Source organism: Suncus etruscus, chromosome 10 (genome assembly GCF_024139225.1).
Source record: "Suncus etruscus isolate mSunEtr1 chromosome 10, mSunEtr1.pri.cur, whole genome shotgun sequence".
NCBI classification, from domain to species: Eukaryota; Metazoa; Chordata; class Mammalia; order Eulipotyphla; family Soricidae; genus Suncus; species Suncus etruscus.
Genome location: NC_064857.1, coordinates 22,285,500 through 22,309,603, shown reverse-complemented (window position 1 = coordinate 22,309,603; position 24,104 = coordinate 22,285,500). Strand labels below are relative to the sequence as shown.

The 24,104-nt window shown below is 38.1% G+C and overlaps 1 protein-coding gene across 2 annotated transcripts in view; it reads right to left on the bottom strand.

Annotated features, from left to right (window-relative positions):
- Nucleotides 1-14,548: 14,548 nt before the first annotated feature.
- JPH1 (junctophilin 1) overlaps nucleotides 14,549-24,104 on the bottom strand; it is a 107,359-nt gene continuing 97,803 nt past the window's right edge. Inside the window, exons 5-6 of one of the 2 annotated variants that reach the window (XM_049781808.1) lie at nucleotides 15,480-15,575; nucleotides 14,549-15,289 (exon numbers count right to left, since the gene is read on the bottom strand). In XM_049781808.1, the coding sequence (XP_049637765.1) occupies nucleotides 15,495-15,575 (81 nt within the window). In that variant the 3' untranslated portion in view covers nucleotides 14,549-15,289; nucleotides 15,480-15,494. Of the gene's footprint in view, nucleotides 15,290-15,455; nucleotides 15,576-24,104 lie in introns of those variants that run through there. The other variant, XM_049781809.1, reaches the window with a different exon arrangement.

The following is a 24,104-nucleotide window of genomic DNA, read 5'->3' as shown; positions in this document are numbered from 1 at the left end:
CCCAGAACCTTATACTCCTCCACTCTTAGCTGGTGAGGGCTGTGGTTTTCTGGGCCTCTCATCCAGGTTCCATCTTCAACTTTTCTTCTGCCTATGTGCTAGAGTCCCTAATGACCTTGGCCTGGGTGAGTCTGCGAGACACACAATCATGACTGAGCAAGGAAAGAACCACTGGAATCAAAACCAAGGGAGGTCTCTAGCTCAGGAGAGTCCCCAAAGCAAAGCTCCTCCCACTAATAAAGAAATCTAACTCCTCAAAGGAGGAGACATTAGAGATTTTGTTTTATCTTATTAATTTTTTTTTTATTTTGGGCCACACTCGGTGACGCTCAGGGATGACCCCTGCCTATGTGCTCAGAATTGCTCCTAGCTTGGGGGACCATATGGGACGCTGGGGGATTGAACTGTGGTCTGTCCTGGTCAGCTGCGTGCAAGGCAAATACCTTACTGCTGCATCATCACTTCATTCCTATCTTATTAATTTACTTATCTTATTTATTCATTAATTTTTAGTGCCACACTTCTGGTGTTCAGGCTTACTTCTTGTGGTATTCAGAGGATCATATAGGATGTAGGGGATCATATGCAAGTTGGCTGTAGGCAAGGCAACCATGTTCCCTGCTATACTATTGCTCTGGCCCCAGACATTAGAGTTTTTAATAGGGTTTCTGAAACTGAAACACTTTTTTAAAGGAATTCATTTTATACTTGTAGTATAAGTCTTTACAAAAAAAAAAAGAGAGAGACCTATCTTATGTGAAGTGTTATAATAGCTTAGATTGTTTCTTTTATATCCCTTTAGGAGTTTCCTTACTTTCTAAAATAAGAGTCTTAATTAATTGACCAGATATGGCACAAAGGAGGATGGTGTAAGACCTTAGGTGAAGTAGAAATAAAGTGTTTGCACATAGAAGAATATTTCTGAATGCAAATATAAGATGATTCACAAAGAAGGTGCTATTTTGGTTGATTGGGGGGAAATGGAGGTGTCTGCTGGGAGTGAGGGGTGTCATGGGGGAAAGACAGTTGGACAGTGACTATTGAGCTCAGGAACAGACCATTGAGGCTGAAACCAAGGCTTGAGGAATGGATGTGGCTGGAAAGTGGTGTGGAGTCAAATCACAGACAATTATATATGCCCTGTTTAGAAATCTGGGATTTTGGGCAGGAGAGTATAGTGGTCAAAGCCTTGCATATTGCTGACTCTGATTCAATCTCAGCACCATAAATAGATTCCCTGAGCACGACTAGTGACCAGAGAGCATGAAAGAGTCCCCAAGCTTTGTCGAATTCAGCCCAATAAAAATCTTTGATAGTAAAGGAGCAAAGCAAAATGCTGACCATTTCTGAGTGAGTTCCACAGTGTAGTGGCAGCAAGTAAGCCTGAACTTTAATCTCATGAATACTTGGCCTTAAAGGCATGTTGTAACCCTTTTTGCTCTGTGACATGGAAGGTCTCTTGGTCTGCCTTTTCCTTCATGACAATGTTAAAGTAAAAAGTTGTTAAGATTAATGTACCTAAAGGGTGTTTGATCCCTCAGAGCTCTCCAGGTAGGCCTGCTGCTTACAGATGCCCTCCAGAGAAAGAGAGAAATCTACTTGCTTGTTGATATATTGGAGTCAACAACTTGTCTAAACAAATAAGAAATTTTGGCGGGTTGCAGCTCTGAGGCCTGTTTCTCTGTTTCTCCATGGGGAAAAAGGTCTCCAGGGCTAACCTCACAGGCAGTGCGTGTGACTGCCTTTTAGGAATTTACTACTAGGCCCATTTAACTTGAGACAATGTCCAGTGAAACAACCAACAGTTACTATGAGCTGTGGTGTGAGTTGATGCTGGAGGAAGAACAGTCCCTATCAAAAGCTGCTAACAGGGCGTCTTCCTGGAGGAAGGATTTTACTGGAGTGAGAATTCTGGGTGGAGTATGGCATGAGGTTCAAGCATCTTTAAAGGAATAAGGGACTTAGTGTCCCAATTGTTGGATGTGTTGCAAGAAGATGGCCCTCAGCTGCCAGTCTTCCGAGGTTTGCTTCAACAGAAGGGAAGAGCCTCAGTCAAGGTCTCCCTTCCTGAGAGCCACATACAGTGATGATTATGTTCCTGGTACCAGCCCATTCTTCTCAGTCCACTTGGATCTGAAGGCTACCTTAGCCTTCAAACTGAGACCCCTTAGGTGCTACAGCAATGTCTCCTTCTCTGGTCTTCCACCAGGGTTCACAAGTGTTCTCTCAGAGGCATTTGCCTTTTAGGTGGCTTCCTAGGGGATCCTACCTGAAACCTCTAGATTCAGAAAATAACTAAGCTCATAGCTAAGTCTCCCTTTGAGTCACGTTATTCCTGGGTGCAGGCTCCAGGAAGACACGTGAATACCCTACAACTCTCATCTTTTCTCAATCTGAATCTGCAATGTAGCCTTATTCCCCACGGGAAGGACACACCTTTTCTGTCTAATGGGACAGACATGAGAATGTCTTTGTGTGTGTAAGGGGAAGAAGAGTGAAAAGAAGGTTGACCTGGGGCACCAGCTTTTTGCAGCTGCTCTTACTGGGCAGGGAGAGGAGCTGAATGGCCAAGGGAAGGCTGGAAGCAGGCAGCTGGGAATGAAGTGCAGTGCTGATTTGGATAATAAACAGGATCCAGGGAGGAAAGTTCAGTGGTTTCAATCTGTTGAGATGTTTTTTGCATTCAAAAAGACCTTTGAGGTGCAGAACAGAAAGGGACCGAACAATGCTGCCCCCAACCCTGTAGGTGGGAATGGTCTGGTCTGACCAGCTAAGAATTGATAAATACTCAGATTTCTTATCTGACCACTTTAAGCCAGGTAAAGCCAACATGGACTATGGTGCTGGCTGAGTTCCCTGTTGCTCATTTTCATAACAGTAACAGTCCAATTTTGAGGGCACATTTCTCTATGTCAATCACTGAGAGTCAGGTGTTGTCATAGGAGCATCAGAAAGGGGTGGAGTTTTCCAAGAAAAGACCAAGGATAGGGGCTGAAGCGGTGGTGCAAGTGGTAGGGAGTTTGCATGCACGTGCTAACTTAGGATGGAATGCGTTTCGATCCCCCAACCCATATGGTCCCACAAGCTGATTTCTGAGCGCATAGCCAGGAATAACCCCTGAACATCACCAGATGTGGCCCCCACAACCAAGAAAAGAAAAGACCAAGGATAATACTCCCCTGGTCTTGTACATTCTGCTCCCTCTGTGAAGAGGATAAAAATTCTGAACCTGGGTCTGGAGAGATAGCATGGAGGATAGGGGGTTTGCCTTGCATGCAGAAGGATGGTGGTTTGAATCCCAGCATACCATATGGTCCTCCGAGCCTTCCAGGAGCGATTTCTGAGCGTAGAGCTAGGAGTAACCCCTGAGCGCAGCCGGGTGTGACCCCAAAACAAAACAAAACAAACAAAAATTCTGAACTTGATGGTTTTTCTTGGGTTAAATTGCTTCATAACTACCTGCCACAGTAATCTAGAGTGTATTTCATTTTTCCCTCTAATAATCGGGAAACTTCTGATCTATTCATGTTCATTGTCAAGAACCTGCTGTACCCATCGTTTTATGCTCTCTCTGTGCCAGGGGAACTGGGAATTCAACTTCTACAAATTCCCATCTGGAGAGTTCCATTAGTATGATTAGCTACAAAGTCTGCTTCCATGGTTGCTGGATGGGTTCTAGTCAATAAGAGATAAGATGATGGACTGAGAAAGAGCTTTGTTAGCAATAAGCCAATGTTTGGGACAACGGTGGCTTTAGCATCCTAAAGTAATTTCTTGCTTACATAGGTACAAGAAAGTTTATTTATTTATTTTTTAGAGTAAAAGAACAGGGAAGTCTATTTTTAAAAAGCATAGGTTGCTGGCTATTTGGCACCAGGGTAATTAATAAATTCTCTTAGGATCAGGTCCTATGAGGCCTACTCCTTTACATCTGCAAATCTAAACCAAGATTTCTGGTGAAAGATTTAAACCTGCACTACTCTCTCAAATCACCCCGTTTGTGTTGTCTACACTTGAATTTATTGTTGTCTCATATTCCTTGTTGTAGGAAGGTCCAAATAAGTAGTCAGTATCCCACGGTTAAAAATTGAATACTATTGTTGAATCCGACTCGTTCTCTACTCTCCCTCCATGCTCGTCAATCACTTAAGGTTAATTCTATCTTCAACCTTGCTATTATTTGTTCATTTCTTTATATCCCTTGAGTTGCCATGACTTACACAGAATTGCCATGCAAAGATAAATAAGAAATCAGGTATTCCTATCACCTCCAAATGATCTCCTAATGATTATCTTCAAATGACCATCCACTCATTAAGCCTAAACACCTGAAAAAAATTTCAGCATGTTAAGAAATTTTAGAAGTTAAAAAGTTCATTGATAAAATTTAACACGAGATCTACCCTTTAAATTTTAGGTGACAATATATACTGATATTATAGGTACTAGTTTGCATAATAGCTCTACAATAACCCCTACGTCTAGGATTTATTTGTCTTATTTAATTGTAATTTTGTGATTCTCAGCTAGAATTAAGAGAGTGATCTGGTCTTCAAGCATATAGCACCAAATTGCTAAGAAAACTTGTATTACAAAGGTTCTTGTACATTTTTGAATGGTGGAAATAATTATGTCTGATAAATATTGTTATTATACTTAACACTTCTTGCAAAATCTTCAACATTCCCCCTCACATTTAACACAGTAATATTAGTACCAAGAGACAAAAGAATTAGAATTGAGGTGAGGGGTTATATTATAAGGGCAAGGTGTAAAAAATAGCTTTCTCATACTAGTAAGTTATTCAGTGACAAGGCTATTTCTATTAATTAATTCACTCATCAGTTTTTTTTTCTTTATTTGGGCCATACTTTGTGGTGCTCAGGAAACCACATGGGATGCCCGGGATTGACCCCTGGTCATTCATGTGCAAGGCAAATGCCCTACCTGCTGTACTATCATTCCTGCTCCCTCACTAACCAGTTTAAATAGACATGTACACATAAGGCATTATTGGAGTAGAGGAGACAAAATTCTGACTTGAAAGAAGTGCACATCTGGTGATAAAACAGATTTGAGGAATGGGGAGATAACTCAAAGTGTTAGAGTACATGTTCTGTATACAGAAGTACCAGGTTTAATACCTGACATAGCTTGGTCCACTGAACCAGAAATAACCCAAATACACACACACACACACACACACACACACACACACACACACACACACACACACAAAATAACTTGAGAAACAGATGATTTATGTAAGATTAAGAAGGTGATTTAGAGTCATTGGTAGGGACATTCTCATTTTTTAAAAGTATTCCCATATTTGAAAACTTAAAAAATTATTATTCCTTTACCTAAGCACCACTGATACAAAATTGTTCATGATTTAGTTTTAGTTTAGTCTGGAGCAGGCATTTTACTTTTGTCTGCCTGTCTCTGTCTCTCTTTCCTTTTTGACACTGGTTTACACTGTTGTTAATGCATATCACTTTATCTCTTTCAGCAGTCACTTCTTGCCTAAAGTGATCAGTTCTCCTATCATTGTCAATAAAGAACCAATATAAAAGCTACTTAGAGACATCTTACTCAGACTACTGGCAATCCTCATTTAGTCTGCCATCACCCTTCCATCTTATCTAACATTCAACAATACGTAATAAGATGCCTTCAAAATCGGTTTTAGAATCTGGAAATATAGTTTTGTCCGATTTAAATCTTTGTGTGTGTGATTTTGGAGGACACAGACAGCAGTGCTCAAAGCTTATTCCTGACTCTACTCTCAGTGATTCCTCCTGGTGGAGCTTGGGAACCCTATGTGATACCAGTAATAGAAGTTGGGTTGGCCATGTGCAAGGAAACTACCCAATCCATGGTACTAATGCTCTGATTTTAATCTTAAAAAAGTAAAATGTATTGAACACTTTTTAAAATTTGACAGAAAATGGAGAATTAGAAATTCTCATACACAAACTATTCAAGTGGGGGGGGGGTCTGGAGAGACAGTGCAGCAGGTAGGAAGCTTGTCTTGCACATGGTGGTCCCAGGTTCAGTATAAGTCATCTCACATGATCCCTAGGCAGAACCAAGAGTAATTTTTTTTTGTTTGTTTTTGGGTCACACCCGGCAGTGCTCAGGGGTTACTCCTGGCTCTATACTCAGAAATCGCCCCTGGCAGGCTCAGGGGACCATATGGGATGCCGGGACTTGAACCACCGACCTTCTGCATGGAAGGCAAACACCTTACCTCCATGCTATCTCTCCGGCCCCTAGAACCAAGAGTAATTCTTAAGTACAGTGTCAGGAATAAACCTCGAGTATAGCTGAGTATGACAAAAAAATCTAATTGGGCCACTTATTTTCAGGAGAAAGATATACTTGGAAAGGAGAGAGGGGGAAGAAACTGTGTTTTAAGGTTGAACTTTTTTTTTTGAGTAAGTTATTGGATTCTGATGACATTCAAGAATTCTCCAACTAACTTCCCAGTGGCCGGAGGACAGCTTGATAGCAGCTGGGAGAGAGGGAAAGGAGCACCTATGACTTGGAGACAGAAGTATCTCTGTGGAAATCTTAACTGTACTAATTATGAGCTGTGTCTTGCTTAATTCGCTCCATCCCTCAGAGTCTTGGCTTTCTAATATATAAAGTGGAAAATCGCCCTTTAGTTCACAGCTACTATCACAATGATCTATAAAGATGTTAGGTATGTAAGTGTTCTTTTTCACTTTCTTGTCTTTCCCAGGTAGGCTATCAAATGGACTTAAATGCAGTGTGTCTTATACATTGCTTGATTATATAAAGCAGTGGTTCTCAAAGTATGGCTCCCCTGACCAGCAGTTTCAGCATTATATGGTAATGCTAGAAGTAAAAAATTCCTACTCATTAGAAATTAATGATAAAGTCAAACTTTTCTTTTAAGTGGCCCTAATATTTAGTTATGTTTGAGAACCACTGAGTTTCCTTCCTGTTGTCGTCAATATACAATGGGATATAGTAAAAGGGTGAAAAAAGTCTGTGTTTTATTGATATAAAAGCTTTTTAAAGTCTCAGGAGTTGACTTTCATCTATTTTTGGGTTTCTTACAATGGTCAATAAAATATGTTTCCAGTAAGAGAAGAGTTTCTCGTTACTGATTCGAGATAAGCACCTGAATTTAACTTAACTCAGGATTGGAGATAAGGTCAAAAGATGTCTAGCCTCTACCAGAACAATTAACTTCTTATTTTTTATGATCCTTCTCGAGAAATATTCATGACAGGACTTACAAACTTAATGGTTACTAGACTGACTTCTCAGTTCCAGAAGATTTGACATTTTAGTATTTTGATATACTATTATTTCTGATGAACTTTATTTTAATTTTATTTACATTTACATAGCCATTTGCCTATGTTACTAACCATGTGATTAAATATAACAGTAGATCTATTAATATATTCCTGCATATCAATGAAAATCTTGATGTCCTATATATAACCAGAAATTATTTCCTATAACCAAGAGTGTAAATTAGTGTTGGCAAGCCTTTGTTAGTCTAGTTTCTCACTATGTAATTGTATCATTATAACATGGGGCTTAAAGGAGCAATAGACAATAAATAGTTGTACCTCATATATATAATCAGTGTTATGTATTATTGTTTTTAAGATGGTTGTGAGAAATAATCAGGATTCACTAGTGTATCTTTGGATTGCCATCAGCAACATTGCATTTTAATTGTCTTTTTGTATTTAAGAAGAAAACCATTTTATTGTGGAAAACGCAACTGATTCGATATAGAACATATATTCCTTAAAGCAGGACCTGAATGCTTAATGGCCCCCAAATTTATTTCCATCAATTTAAAGAAACAATACTTAAGTAATGTTAGAAAATGATCAAGGTAGCCATCTCTGTAGGCCCACGTTCAGACTACAGACCCTCTGCTTACTCATTTATTTTTTAGGTAATGTGGACCTCCTTCTAAGAGCAAAGAAGGAAGATACTGGCAGGAACTCAGTAGTATAGTAGTAGACTTTAACACTCCTCAATCATGGTAAATCAACTAGAAAAAAAAAAAAAAGAACTTAACAAGAAACCAATGACCTTAAAGGAAAAAAATGGAAGAGATGGGTCTGTTAGACATATAAGGCCCTCAAAAGCCTTATAATTCCCTAAAAGCTGAATACTTTTGTTTTTGTTTTTGTTTTTGGGCCACACCCGGCGTTGCTCAGGGTTTACTCCTGGCTGTCTGCTCAGAAATAGCTCCTGGCAGGCATGGGGGACCATATGGGACACTGGGATTCGAACCAACCACCTTTGGTCCTGGATCGGCTGCTTGCAAGGCAAATGCCGCTGTGCTATCTCTCCGGGCCCTGAATACTTTTTTCTACAAGAGAAAGTATCTTGGTACATTTCCAAAACAGATCATACGATGGGTCACAAAATACATTTCCATAAAATCTAGAAGAGAGAAATTGTATTAACTACTTTCTTAGAATATAATATTTTGAAAATAAAATTAATCATTAATAGAAACTGGAAAAAACACAAACACTTGACAATTAATTAAAATAATAAAAGAATTTTTAAAAGAAGAGCACACAAAATATCTCTGAAAACTAAATTAATATAAAAGATACATAGTAGAGGAAACAAATAATGCCAAAAGCATTTGAACTGAAGAGTTAGTCTATAGATCTGGGCTTACCTGGCGGTGGTGGTAGATGGGAGGAAGGTAGGCACTCTGGTGGTGAAAGTAGTGTTTGAAAGATGTTTGTGAAATGATGACTAATAGTATTGTAAATAATGCTGCAATAAACATAGGGATGCAGAGGACTTTTATAATTGTGTTTTTGGGTTCCTAAATATATCCCTAGGAGTGAATTTGCTGGGTCAAATGAAAGCTTAATTTCCAGCTTGTTGAAGAATGCCCAGATTGTTTTCCCAAAAGGGTGGACCAGTTGACATTCCCCCAAGCAGTGAATGAGAGTACCTTTCGTCCTTCATATATGTTAGCTTTCTAATACTGTAGTGTTTGAACATCTTCTTCTACTTCTTTGACTATACCAAGTCCTTCTATATGCTTGGAAGCTGTTAAAACATCCTGGAACATAGGCAGATTGATGACAACTCTTCCTTGTTACCTTTTGATTATACTTTTACTGCAAAGGGGATATGATAATTATCAGATTCTTTTCTCCAAATTTGTAACATTAATGTGAGAAATGCAATAAACAGTCTGGGAACCAAAGTCCTCAACTATGTTTCATGGGACAATACATCATAAATTATATCAAATATCCAGTATGGTTCTTGAATCTTTATGAGTTTTCTTGAGGTAAGAATGGGGATAAGAGAGCATTTGTAAAAATCAATGTAATTTTATTATACTGACTATCTCATCTTCTAAATTTTCCAAATTATTTCCAAAGATTGGTGTTGGTGGACAAGAGTGATAATATAGCAGATAGGGTGTTTGTCTTGTATGAAGTCAATCGGGGTTCAATTCCTGGCATCATTTATGGCCATCTAGCACTGCCAGAAGTAATTTCTGTGCTCAGAGCAAGAGGTGATCCCTGAGCACTACCAGATGTGGCCCCAAACCAAAAAAAAAAAAAAAAAAGAGAGTAAGAAAAGACTTTATTTACCATTAGGCTAAACAAATCTCAAGCTTTTATTTGTATGCTAATTCTACAATTAGTTTGCCTAATTCATATATGGATTCAAGAAAATTCTGAAGAAATTGTAAGGAACACTGAGATGCAGTATAAAAGGAACACCCACATATATTTTACCTAAGTTACACTCTGGACTCAAGAAAACGTCACAGTAATTTAAAGGAACATAAAATGCCAAAGGAAGAGCTATATATATATATATATATATATATATATATATATATATATATATATATATATATTTAAAATGCATTTGGGTGCCATGTACAATTTCTGGATAAATTCTGGTGATAAAGTACAAACACACACTCTAAGAGCACTATGGTATGCTCTTCCTTCAAAATAATGAGACATAATTTAAGTGTCAAATTTTTATTGATATTTTAGTATTTACAATATTAAAAAATATCATATATAAATATCTTACTAAAATTATCAGAAAAATATAGTTATAGACACATTATTCAGAACTGCTAAATCTGGTGTAATCTATAAAATACTATTGAGGAATTATGGAAATGGACTAATTCAGCATCCTTTGTAGTATTAGATTTATCATATATTCCAATTTTTTTTATGACCAATAAATATGATAGTGTTTCACTAGTTAACATAGGGCATGAAAAAATTATTTAATCAGATGTAGTAAAGATCTATTAACTTTTTGGCTACACGAACTCAAACATGTTAAATATCAGGTAATATTTGTTGGTAATGTGCAGGAAGTCAAAGAGACACTACATTACATGCATACACAGAATCACATTTAGGGTAGAGAAGTGATATATGATTTTTGATCTTCACAAAACAGACCAATGAATGCCAATGAACAATGGTCTTCATGTGACTCATGACATTTAAAGTGATGTTTAGTGGGTTGGTCTTACTATATTATTAAATTTACTTTTGAAGTCTTCCAAGCTGTGCTCAGGAGGACCTAAGGCTCCACTAGTGACTTTTGGCCAATAGGGCTGGTGGTTCAACACAAGGACCCAAAGATGTGCCTCTTGCATCATGAAAAGAATATCTGGGTTATCCATCAGTGCTAGGGGTCCCCAGGGCTGTGCCCAGCAATGTTTAGGGAACAACATGGTGCATGGATTCAAACTTGAGTCAGAGCTGGGGAGGCAGTACCATGGACAATGTGCTGTGCTTGAACTTGACTGACAAGAATTCAGCCTCCAGAGCTGCATATATTCTTCCAGCACTCCCAGGAGAGATCCCTGAGCATAGAGCCTAGAGTAAGCCCTGAGCATTCCCTGATGTGCTTCCCCCTTGCCCCAAAATATCAAAACCAAACTCTAAATCAATTCTCAGTTGGGTGTATGCTAAGCACATGTCCTAACTGCTATACAATCTTTCAGCCACAATATTTTTTAAAATATGATTTAGACACAATTATGAATTTTTATTTAGTTCTTCCAATTAATAAAGCTAAAATGTATAGCTACCAAATTATGGGCACTCTTTTAAGCATTTATCACAAATAAACTCATTTTTTTCCTCAAAAATCACTGTGAGGTTGGTGCTATAAAGTTATGCTCACTTTATAAATGAGGGAACAGGCATAGAATAGAAAAAGAACCATGACCTGCCATGTTTTTATTTCCTCCTACTCCCACAAATAAACAGCCTTTAAGAAACTACTATAGATCAAAGTTTTGTCCTTTGCCTACAGTAAGAAAAAAATGTTAAATGTAGATGATTTTCAAACCTGGGATAACCAAACATAACTTGACTAACTGTTGCACTGTATAGCTGGAAGGGACCATGTCTGTAGCTACTAAATTGGGAAGATGAGGTCACAAAACAAACTACAGGACCTGGGCTTCAGGTAACATGTATGCCTAGGGAGTCTGCTCTCCCTAATTCTAAAAGAGTTGGTGCATTTAAAGGGCATGGAGAATATTTTACAATTTCCTCAACCATAGTCTTCACCCAGCCTTTGGCTTCTGCCATTCGAATGTAGCTTGGCTCTGTTGTGCTCAATAATTATTCTGGAATCAGTCATCTTTCTAGCATCCTGTGCTTTCTCCACCTGTTCCAGAATAGTCTGTTTTGAGCTCTTTTAGAAATTGCTACGAATCTATTCTTTAAATCTTTGAATATGCCTAGGTGATAATTGTGTGCATTACCTCTGTAGGGTCGCCAGTATTTTAGCTCTCAATAGGAGTGACTACTTTAAGGATTTAAGAGATCTGAGTTGGCTAAACCAAGCTTTTTTTTTTTTTTTTTTGGTTTTTGAGTCACACCCTGTGACGCTCAGGGGTTACTCCTGGCTATGCGCTCAGAAGTTGCTCCTGGCTTCTTGGGGGACCATATGGGACGCCGGGGGATCGAACTGCGGTCCGTCCTAGGCTAGCGCAGGCAAGGCAGGCACCTTACCTCCAGCGCCACCGCCCGGCCCCTAAACCAAGCTTTTTTGAAGGAGGCCCTGTGACTACACTCCAGAGGAAGCTAACTGTGTGTAGAACCAGCCAAGGCTAACATGGAGAAAGTCTTTAAAGGGAGCCCATTGGCTGGAGGTGCTCTGGCACGAAGTTTTACTCAACTGTATGATGTGTCTAAGCTTCTAGAAGTATGCCTAAGCAGTAGGGACCACAGCACAATGGTAAAATACTTTAATTAGTTGGAAAGTACTTACGCAGGAGAGATATTTTTCTTTCAACTTGGGAGTTTTTATTAAAAATAAAAAGGAGCTAATTAAAAAACCTGGATAGGGTACTAATCCAATTTAAAAAGGCACTTAGCATTGAGTCTTATTTGACATTTTTTTTTAAATTCAGAAGCAACTTTGTTTAGGGAAAGAAAGGGAAAGTTAAGTCTGGGAAGCTCCACAATATGAAGGGGGCCAGATTATGGCAGAAGTCTTTCATTTTTATACCCTTTTAAGGAAGATGGGCAGGTAAACATTTCTTTAGTATGTTGACAAAGTTTTTCTTGAAAGACTCAGGATGTGAAAAATGTAGAAGGAAATAGTGGTGTTGGATAATTATCTCTACTGCAGGGGTCCTCAAACTTTTTAAACAGGGGGCCAGTTCACTGTCCCTCAGACCATTGGAGGGTCTGACAATAGTAAAAACAAAACTTATGAATGAATTCTTATGCACACTGCATATATCTTATTTTGCAATGAAGAAACAAAACAGATACAAATACAATATGTGGCCCACGGGCCATAGTTTGAGGACCACTGCTACTGTGTGTCTTCTTTGATTATATCCATACCACTGTCATTTCTATTGCTAATTTTCAACAGCTCTTTCTTTCAACACTACTATAGGCAAAAGAGGTCACATTCTCGAGACAGTAATTTACTCACAAAGAACACACCTGCAACTTTAGTAGTAACCAATTTTTTATTAGCACAGATACAGTTGTGAAAACTGTACATTATACATTTTGGTTTCAAGGATTATAAATAAAAGGAACTCATAGGTAGGGAGAGTTCTTTTTCACAGCAAGAAACTTTAAATAAACAAAGTCATGTTTTATTAAGTACATTGGCAGACTTCATGTGCTGTCCAAAATGTAGAGTACAGTATAACAACCCATTAGAAAGAGCCTTTCATGTAAAATACAGCTGTGCACATTTTAGAAAAATACCAACAATTTGAGCTTTGTTTTAAAAAAGCTTATAAATCATACATATATTTATAAATGGAACCAACATGCTCATTTTATAAACATAACCTTTATTATCTGTTACCCATTATTTCCAAAGCAATACATATCTTAAATAAACACTTAAGAAGATTAAATATTTTATTTAAAAAAATCAGCTTTCCAGCATAAAGAGCTCTGGGGTTAGGAAGGAGCTGTGACAGTACTGGGCCTGACACAGGAACTTAAATATTTCTTGGGTCAAAAGGTCCTTCCTAGATTTCAAAGTCAAAAGCAAAATGTAAAAAACAAATATACAAGTTGCAACTTTCATTTGCTCTCTTTCTGCGTTCTTCTTTATTCCATATTGGTCACACCCAGGATTCCCAACATATTGTACTTCTGCAAAACACACCACAGGGTTATTACCCTCCAGGTGATCAAGCATTCAGTCCACACCTGTGCTAACATGTGAGCTGTCTTCCTCTGAAGTGAAAAGTAGCAAATATGGCAAAGAGAATCTGATGAGACTATGCAGAATGTGAACATCTGCAGGCTTAGTTCCTTCTCTGCAGTGTAATATTTCAGAGAGATTTAACAGAAACCTTTCTTACCCTGATTTCTTTTTAAATAAATTTTCTTAAAGTAAAGACCATGTAGTTTCTCTAAGCATGCATCTGAGTAATAAAGGATACATTAGAAATAGCAAAAAAAAAAAAAAATCAGTTAATGTCAGAATGACAAAGGACTTCTGGAAGACATTTAAATGAAAGTGTCTTACCCTGAAATACAATGACAAAAGGACTTTGAAAAACATGAAAGGCATAAAACCGAGAAGCGATGATTTCACAAAACTGTGTGCTTTACCTGATTGTATTCAACGAAAATTTGAGTTGAGGAAGAAAAAAAAAAAGAGCAGTTATTAATAGCATCTTGCTTAACTTTCATGGGAATTAACATAGTCACTGACAAGATTTTATTTGGTGGTAAGGTACGTCAGCAATGAAACCAAATCCTTTAAATACTGATTACTGCAATCCATGCAACATTTTGGCTATACTTCTTAGAATTCTGTTGTCTTGCAGCTTTTAAAAAAAATCTATCACCTCCTAAGTGCATTTATACCATCTCAATCATGTTGAAAAAAACATTTCATGATTCTTTAGAAAGGGCCAGGTCTTCAAATGACTAGATTTGAAGGAGACACAGCCGTTTACAAATTCAGGGAGACTACATGACATGAAAAACGACGCATGGCTATCAAAACAAACACATTTTCTCTAGAATTTTTGTTGTTTCTTTTTCTTGGAGGTGCAACACGTGTGTTTCATTCAGCCAGGACTGAGTGCGGGTAGAGAAAGATCCATCAGATTGAGATAAACAGCAAAAATGAACAAAGTCGTGCACAAGCAAATGAAACACTCTCTCCCAGAATATTCCAGAAGACGTTACAGCAGCAGGTCATGGCATAAGACTGGGGAACGGTGCTGCTACCTATTCCTTTTAATGAGATAGAAGTGCATGTTGGAACAGTGGCCACAGCAACATAATCCTCCGCCTGCATTCCTCGGGTGGTTTGTTTCTCCAGCTCCCTACTAAAAACGTCAGATGATAAAATGGTAAGGCAGCTGTTGACTTCCATCAATAATAAAAAAAAAAAATGCAGCTCCATACATTTCTAGTTTAGTCACACTCTGCTAGGACAGATGGAGTCACCATTGCCAAGAACTTCACCGGATGGGGCCGCTTCAGCAGATTTTAAGAGAGAATGGTTATTAAGTTTTGCATTTCCACCACGGCTGTGTGCTTCAGCCCTCAAAGGACCCCAAAGCCACAAAGCACTCCCAGGGGGGGAACCGAACAGATCCTCGGGCTGCATTTTCCAAGTTTCATCTCTCTCGCGATCCCATTCTAATTCCAAGCCTCCTTCCCTCTGAGTCTGACTGGTGTGTGCCATTTAAAGGGCGGATGACACCACTGCAGAGAACTCTGGGCTAACATCACTAGTTGTCATGACTTCACTGAAGGGTCAAAACAGTTATAGCATTAAGTAACTATGTTGAATCACATTCAGGCACAGCCAAAATTAAAGTGAAGGACAATATGCAGTTGTTTTTTTTTTTTTTTTACAAATAACAAAACATACATTTGAATACGAGAAAAATATGACATAGTATGACTTTTAGATAGAAATTAAGGCTGTATGCTTACCTTTCCCAATGCCACTCAAGTTAGAAAGTGAACAAAAAGAATGGCCAACCCGATATTCAACAGCATGACAAGGATGATCATGACAGAATTAGGGCCCTGGAAATAAAATGCAACATATCAAGTCGAATTTTTGCATGTCCATACCAACAAAGGAACAGCTTACCAAACCAGTTATCCAAAATAGAAAACCTGAACACAGTTGCAGGAAGGCATGCATAATAACAGCAGTTGTCAAAGGTATAATCTATAAATAGCCAGGCCATATTTAAATGGAGCCGCCTCCTAACTCTCACTTAAAAAAATCTAATTCTTAATTACTTTCCAAGCCATCTTGTAAATTTAACCGACTTCATTCTCCTCCAAACACTGGACGTCAGTCTGGGTGGGACTTTCAGGGAAGAGGAGGGAGTTTAGGACTAATGGGAACCAGATACATTTTGCTTGTTAGTTATAATTTAAATGAGGAGCTATTTTCTCATTGGAACGATTAGAATATGACTATAAGACTCTGAAACTTCCTAGGGAAAAATGGGGTAAAACTCAAAATGAGACTTTTCTGATTTTGGACTTTCTGGGTCTTCTTTTTGGGGACACTACCAGAGTAAAAGGTAGAGACTATCAGAGTAAGAGCTGGCTGTGGAAGTTCAGCATTTTAACAAACCATTGTACAGGTTTAATTCCTCCTGCCTCTGCCATCAACCGTCATTTTTTAGGAATCAGGTTATACTTTACAAATCACAAGATTGAAGTTGAATAAATGCTAATAACTACCGATCAGTTTAGGTACTCATATTTTGATTTACTTGCTTAAAAGAAAAAAAACACTTAAATACACAAAACCTTATACATCCCCCCCAAATATTCAGTGAGAATGAGATTAAAACTATATTCACAGGCTCTTCTATAACGAAATGGAATCCCACTGGTTCAGTGTTCATCTTGAAAAGCCATTCAGTGCCTCTAGGTCTCCCCCAAAGAGGCCCCAGCTGTCCGGTAGGGGTCAGAAAGTCCTGGGCTGTTTCTGTCTTAGAAATGTTATTTGCTATTTCCTGATTGCCATTTCCCTCCAGACCTTGGGGAGTCTTCATACAGTGTGTGCTGGAGCTGCCCAATTCACTCAGGCAACAGGAATTCAGGAAAACTGCTCTATGGGCTCTTCCTAGGAGCTGTGTTATCATTGCTGAACAGATGAACTCACTGCATGCCATGAGGGACAGAGTGCTGAGTCAAATTGTCAGGGAGAGGAGGAAGAAAGAACAGGTGCTTTGAATAGAAGGAGCATCAAGGGAAAAAAATCCTAACTTCTACATTTCAGGTGAAGGGAGATAAATATTTACTGCAGTCTTAAACACTAAGCATTCTTGTGGCAGTCATTTTTATTTCTCACAAGTGATGAGTCCATCTTCAAGGGTCTTGCTTAAGGCTATGCAGTAAGTTGAAACAAACTAAAACCCCACTGAACTTTTATCTGTCTACATGAGAATTATATATTATTTTCAACATCCCTATTAAAGTCATAGGCCTTGTCTGAAATTATTGCTGACTTCTGTAAAAAAAAGGATTTGAACTGCACAGGTCTAGTGAGAGAAACCATTTCTCTCTGGGGAATTTGAAGCTATGAATTCAATCATGAAGGAAGTCTGATTATAAGAGACTTGAGTGAGTTTTTTATAACCTGTGTGTGTGTTCCTGAAACCAGTCCTCTAAGGAAACAGAGAGGCCTGTTTCAAGGAGTTAGAAGTTATACTCAGATTTCTGGTTGCGCAGAGGGTTGGTTATTTCTAACTCGAGTTGTTCAGGTTTAATTTTAATAAAAAAAAAAACCCTTCAGATCATGATATCAGATTTATACTCTTCTAACTAATAAGAAGGTTCTAATCTATGTAATTTCTCAGTGATTTTTTTTTACCTAAAACTTAATTTCTGAAAACTACGAGTCAACTGAAATACTACAGTTTTATGGGATCACAACTCATAAAACTTTGTAAGTTACATAGACCGCATGACTTCAAAAATGCTTTGAAATATCTTTCTGGTTTATTTGTGTTTGCTTTCTATCCCTATTTTATATACCTATGGATGCAGGGTTGTAAAAATTTCTCAGGTGTAAAAGAGTTCTGAGTAGAAAAAGTCTATGAAGTTCTTTCTGACAATGGAAAAATAATGTGGGCAATCTTTTAATTTAAAAATAATGATAGTTCAATATCACCACTTGGCCTGGAGATTAAGGAAAATCTATTACTGTCACCAGTCTTTATTCGATTTTTTTTAGTGCATTTGAGTATGTGCATTTAATTTATAATTTCCCAAGACAGTGATAAGAAAGATGAAGAGGTCTTTCAGGGTCAGAGAGTGAACACAAGGACAGTGAGATGTCTTTGGTAGTGCCAACTTCAAACATTTGTCTCTGTTTGAACCTTTAACTCCCATTTTGTAAGTCGTTGCAAGGTTCCATACACTACTGAATTTGTGAGTGTTTTATAATGCTGTATACATATATCTAATATATATGCATTATACTATCTAATTTTATCTAACTTTATGTATAATATATGTACTATTTAATTTTATATCAAATACATATATTTCCCTACACACATTCTATTATACCTATATTTGTATATATGCATTATTTCTCCCCATTAGCTCCACTTGTTATAAAGATATTTTCATTAAAGTTAATAGCAATTTTTTTTTATTTTTGTTTATTGGACGATGCCCACTGGTGCCCAGGACTTACTCCTGGCTCTGTGCTCTAGTATCACTCCTGAGAGTGTTGGGAGATCATATGCAGTGCAAGAGATAGAGCCAGGCTCACCAATGCAAGTCAAGTGCCTTACCTGGCAATTTTTTCTATAGGGCGTCAGGCAATTTTTTCTATAGGGAGTCATACAAGAAGTGGGATCACTTTTAGCAATGCTGTGACTGGTGTTCTGCTGCCAGCCCAATAGGGTAGGTGCTCAGGCCTGGTGGTGCTGGGGATCAAACACAGGGCTTTGCACATTCTAGGCATGTGGTCTACCAGGTGAGCCCTTTCCCTGGCCCGATAAGGCCAATTTAAAAGCTGACTCAGCAAAAGTTAAGGGGATGGGACTCAGCAGCAGAGCACCCACCCTCCTTGCTCCCTCACACAGTGAGACCTGACTTTAGTCCTTGGAAACACAAAACAACAACAACAACAACAACAAAAAACGCACTCTTTTGATTGAATAATTTAGAAAGAGGAGGAACAGTATAGCGGATAGGTGCTTGTCATGCATATGGCAAATCAGGTCCTCCGAATCCAGCCAGGAATGATCTTTGAGTAAATCAAGAATAAACAGCACTGCTGGTTGTGCCGTTGTTAATCTCCCCTACCCTTGTTCCCCCCCCCCCCCCCAAATTCCCCAAACAATAGTGAAGATGAGGGAAATCAACAGCTAAAGATTCAAACAGCTTCCTGGTGAAAAACAAATCCTGGGTCCCTGTGTCTCATAGGCAGCTAGGGAGACCCCATCTCTGTGTTCATTGCCTAGACTGGATACAGGGTGGGAAGTTTTAAGGTGAAGATCCATAAACAAGACAGTGCAGCTTCAAATACAGTTGGAGCTTAAAAATAGTTACCTCTCTTCTCCCCTCAAATCAGTTTTATTTTTCAATACTGACTGGGGCAGTTGTAATTAAGAAAAAGCTGTCATAGGGCAAAGTGCAGATGGATTGGAAGAGACAGGCAGTTGGAAAATGAGGTACATGAAGCTATGAAAAGTTCTATATGGTGAAGAATAAAACCGAGGAATTTCTGAAGAGGTAGTTTCTTTATATAAATCTAAATTCTCAAAACGTGAAAAAGTTAAGAGTTAATAACAGGAATTTAATTTTTTTCTGTGTGTGTGGTTCAAACCTGATTGGGCAGAGATACATTCACTTCACAATTCAAAAGAAAGATCAGAAAAATCTCAGAATAAACTTGGAAATGATGGAGGGAAAATTGCGAGCAGTTTTCAGAAGGAATAAAGAAACTTCTACTGCTTCCAATCCAGATAACCTTTCTCCAAAATCTTGTAAAATTTTGACAAAGATGGTACAGCTCTGGGATATTATACTATATGTAACCATTTCCTTGGATGGTTCTCAAGGGAAATTTCTTGGAAAGTAATCATTGCCATTATTTTAGGACTTTTGAAATTTATTATTCTTATTCCAGTGGTCTACAATGGTCTTTCTTAATTACTGTCTATTATTATTATTATTATTAATAATTATTATACAGGTTCTATAAAGGTATTTTGGTCACAGCCTTTCCCAGTTTTGGTCATATTTTCTAAATCTAGACTAGTTTTTTAACTACACCTTTACCACTCGTTTTGAAGGATGTATTAAAATTTCCAATTACTACCGAAGATTTGTCTTTTTCTCACTTAGTTTAATATGTTTTTAAGTCCTGAAGTATTTTTGTATAGAGGCAATGTTTATTTGTGTCTGCTATTTATTTATCTAATGCATGAAATCATCCTTTCTGAAATGAAGTTTTCCTTTATCATTTTTAATGCTCTTTTATGTGTCTTTAATTTTATCTGTACGAAACAGCATAATCTGGTACTGACAAGTTATATCTTCTTCCATCATTTTATTTTAGCCTATCCAGTTTTATTTTTAAATGTTTAAGGTTTATTTCTAGTAGCTATAATAAATATTTAATATACTGAGAACTTTATCCCTTAATTAAATTTGAATAGCTATTTCTTTTTTTTTATTTTTTTTTTATTTTTTTTTTTTATTTAAACACCTTGATTACATACATGATTGTGTTTGGGTTTCAGTCATAAAAGGAACACCACCCATCACCAGTGCAACATTCCCATCACCCAAGTCCCAAATCACCCTCCTCCCCACCCAACCCCCGCCTGTACCCTAAACAGGCTCTACATTTCCCTCATACATTCTCAATATTAGGACAGTTCAAAATGTAGTTATTTCTCTAACTAAACTCATCACTCTTTGTGGTGAGCTTCCTGAGGTGAGCTGGAACTTCCAGCTCTTTTCTCTTTTGTGTCTGAAAATTATTATTACAAGGGTGTCTTTCATTTTTCTTAAAACCCATAGATGAGTGAGACCATTCTGCGTTTTTCTCTCTCTCTCTGACTTATTTCACTCAGCATAATAGATTCCATGTACATCCATGTATAGGAAAATTTCATGACTTCATCTCTCCTGACAGCTGCATAATATTCCATTGTGTATATGTACCACAGTTTCTTTAGCCATTCATCTGTTGAAGGGCATCTTGGTTGTTTCCAGAGTCTTGCTATGGTAAATAGAGCTGCAATGAATATAGGTGTAAGGAAGGGGTTTTTGTATTGTATTTTTGTGTTCCTAGGGTATATTCCTAGGAGTGGTATAGCTGGATCGTATGGGAGCTCGCTTTCCAGTTTTTGGAGGAATCTCCATATCGCTTTCCATAAAGGTTGAACTAGACAGCATTCCCACCAGCAGTGGATAAGAGTTCCTTTCTCTCCACATCCCCGCCAACACTGTTTATTCTCATTCTTTGTGATGTGTGCCATTCTCTGGGGTGTGAGGTGGTATCTCATCGTTGTTTTGATTTGCATCTCCCTGATGATTAGTGATGTGGAACATTTTTTCATGTGTCTTTTGGCCATGCGTATTTCTTCTTTGTCAAAGTGTCTGTTCATTTCTTCTCCCCATTTTTTGATGGGGTTAGATGTTTTTTTCTTGTAAAGTTCTGTCAGTGCCTTGTATATTTTGGAGATTAGCCCCTTATCTGATGGGTATTGGGTGAATAGTTTCTCCCACTCAGTGGGTGGCTCTTGTATCCTGGGCACTATTTCCTTTGAGGTGCAGAAGCTTCTCAGCTTAATATATTCCCATCTGTTAATCTCTGCTTTCACTTGCTTGGAGAGTGCAGTTTCCTCCTTGAAGATGCCTGTAATGTCCTGTAGTGTTTTGCCTATGTGCTGTTCTATATATCTTATGGTTTTGGGGCTGATATCGAGGTCTTTAATCCATTTGGATTTTACCTTTGTAAATGATGTTAGCTGGGGGTCTAAGTTTAATTTTTTGCAAGTGGCTATCCAATTGTGCCAACACCACTTGTTGAAGAGGCTTTCCCTGCTCCATTTAGGATTTCCTGCTCCTTTATCAAAAATTAGATGGTTGTATCTCTGGGGAACATTTTCTGAGTATTCAAGCCTATTCCACTGATCTGAGGACCTATCCTTATTCCAATACCATGCTGTTTTGATAACTGTTGCTTTGTAGTACAGTTTAAAGTTGGGAAAAGTAATTCCTCCCATATTCTTTTTCCCAATGATTGCTTTAGCTATTCGAGGGTGTTTATTGTTCCAAATGAATTTCAAAAGTGTCTGATCCACTTCTTTGAAGAATGTCATGGGTATCTTTAGAGGGATGGCATTAAATCTGTATAATGCCTTGGGGAGTATTGACATTTTGATGATGTTAATCCTGCCAATCCATGAGCAGGGTATGTGTTTCCATTTCCGTGTGTCCTCTCTTATTTCTTGGAGCAGAGTTTTATAGTTTTCTTTGTATAGGTCCTTCACATATTTAGTCAAGTTGATTCCAAGATATTTGAGTTTGTGTGGTACTATTGTGAATGGGGTTGTTTTCTTAATGTCCATTTCTTCTTTATTACTGTTGGTGTATAGAAAGGCCATTGATTTTTGTGTGTTAATTTTGTAGCCTGCCACCTTGCTATATGAGTCTATTGTTTCTAGAAGCTTTTTGATAGAGTCTTTAGGGTTTTCTAAGTAGAGTATCATGTCATCTGCAAACAGTGAGAGCTTGACTTCTTCCTTTCCTATCTGGATTCCCTTGATATCCTTTTCTTGCCTAATCGCTATAGCAAGTACTTCCAGTGCTATGTTGAATAGGAGTGGTGAGAGAGGACAGCCTTGTCTTGTGCCAGAATTTAGAGGGAAGGCTTTCAGTTTTTCTCCATTGAGGATAATATTTGCCACTGGCTTGTGGTAGATGGCCTTCACTATATTGAGAAAGGTTCCCTCCATTCCCATCTTGCTGAGAGTTTTGATCAAGAATGGGTGTTGGACCTTATCAAATGCTTTCTCTGCATCTATTGATATGATCATGTGGTTTTTATTTTTCTTGTTATTGATGTTGTGTATTATGTTGATAGATTTACGGATGTTAAACCAGCCTTGCATTCCTGGGATGAAACCTACTTGATCGTAGTGGATGATCTTCTTAATGAGGCATTGAATCCTATTTGCCAGGATTTTGTTGAGGATCTTTGCATCTGCATTCATCAGTGATATTGGTCTGTAATTTTCTTTTTTGGTAGCGTCTCTGTCTGGTTTAGGTATCAAGGTGATGTTGGCTTCATAAAAGCTATTTGGAAGTGTTTCTGTTTGTTCAATTTCATGAAAGAGTCTTGCCAAGATTGGCAGTAGTTCCTCTTGGAAAGTTTGATAGAATTCATTAGTGAATCCATCTGGACCTGGGCTTTTGTTTTTCGGCAGACATTTGATTACTGTTTTAATTTCATCAATGGTGATGGGGGTGTTTAGATATGCTACATCCTCTTCCTTCAACCGTGGAAGATTATAAGAGTCCAAGAATTTATCCATTTCTTCCAGGTTCTCATTTTTAGTGGCGTAGAGTTTTTCAAAGTAGTTTCTGATTACCCTTTGAATCTCTGTCATATCAGTAGTGATCTCTCCTTTTTCATTCCTGATACGAGTTATCAAGTTTCTCTCTCTCTCTTTCTTTGTTAGGTTTGCCAGTGGTCTATCAATCTTGTTTATTTTTTCAAAGAACCAACTTCTGCTTTCGTTGGTCTTTCGGATTGTTTTTTGAGTTTCCACTTCGTTGATTTCTGCTCTCAGCTTTGTTATTTCCTTCTGTCTTCCTGTTCTTGGGTCCTTTTGTTGAGCATTTTCTAGTTCTATTAGCTGTGTCATTAAGCTACTCAGGTAAGCTCCTTCTTCCTTCCTGATGTGTGCTTGCAAAGCTATAAATTTTCCTCTCAGTACTGCTTTTGCTGTGTCCCATAAGTTCTGAGAGTTTGTGTCTTTATTGTCATTTGTTTCCAGGAACCTTTTTATTTCCTCCTTGATTTCATCTCGGACCCACTGGTTATTGAGCATGAGGCTGTTTAACTTCCAGGTGTTAAAGTGTTTCTTCTGAGTCCCTTTGGAGTTCACAAATAATTTCAGAGCCTTGTGGTCAGCGAAGGTAGTCTGCAAAATTTCTATCCTCTTGATCTTATGGAGGTATGTTTTATGTGCCAGCATGTAGTCTATCCTGGAGAATGTCCCATGTACATTGGAGAAGAATGTGTATCCAGGTTTCTGGGGATGGAGTGTCCTATATATATCCACTAGGCCTCTTTCTTCCATTTCTCTCCTCAGGTCTAGTATATTCTTGTTGGGTTTCAGTCTGGTTGACCTGTCCAGTGTTGACAAAGCCGTGTTTAGGTCCCCCACAATTATTGTGTTGTTGTTGATATTATTTTTCAGATTTGTCAGCAGTTGTATTAAATATTTTGCTGGCCCCTCATTCGGTGCATATATGTTTAGGAGAGTGAATTCTTCCTGCTCTACGTACCCCTTGATTAATATAAAATGTCCGTCTTTGTCCCTTACAACC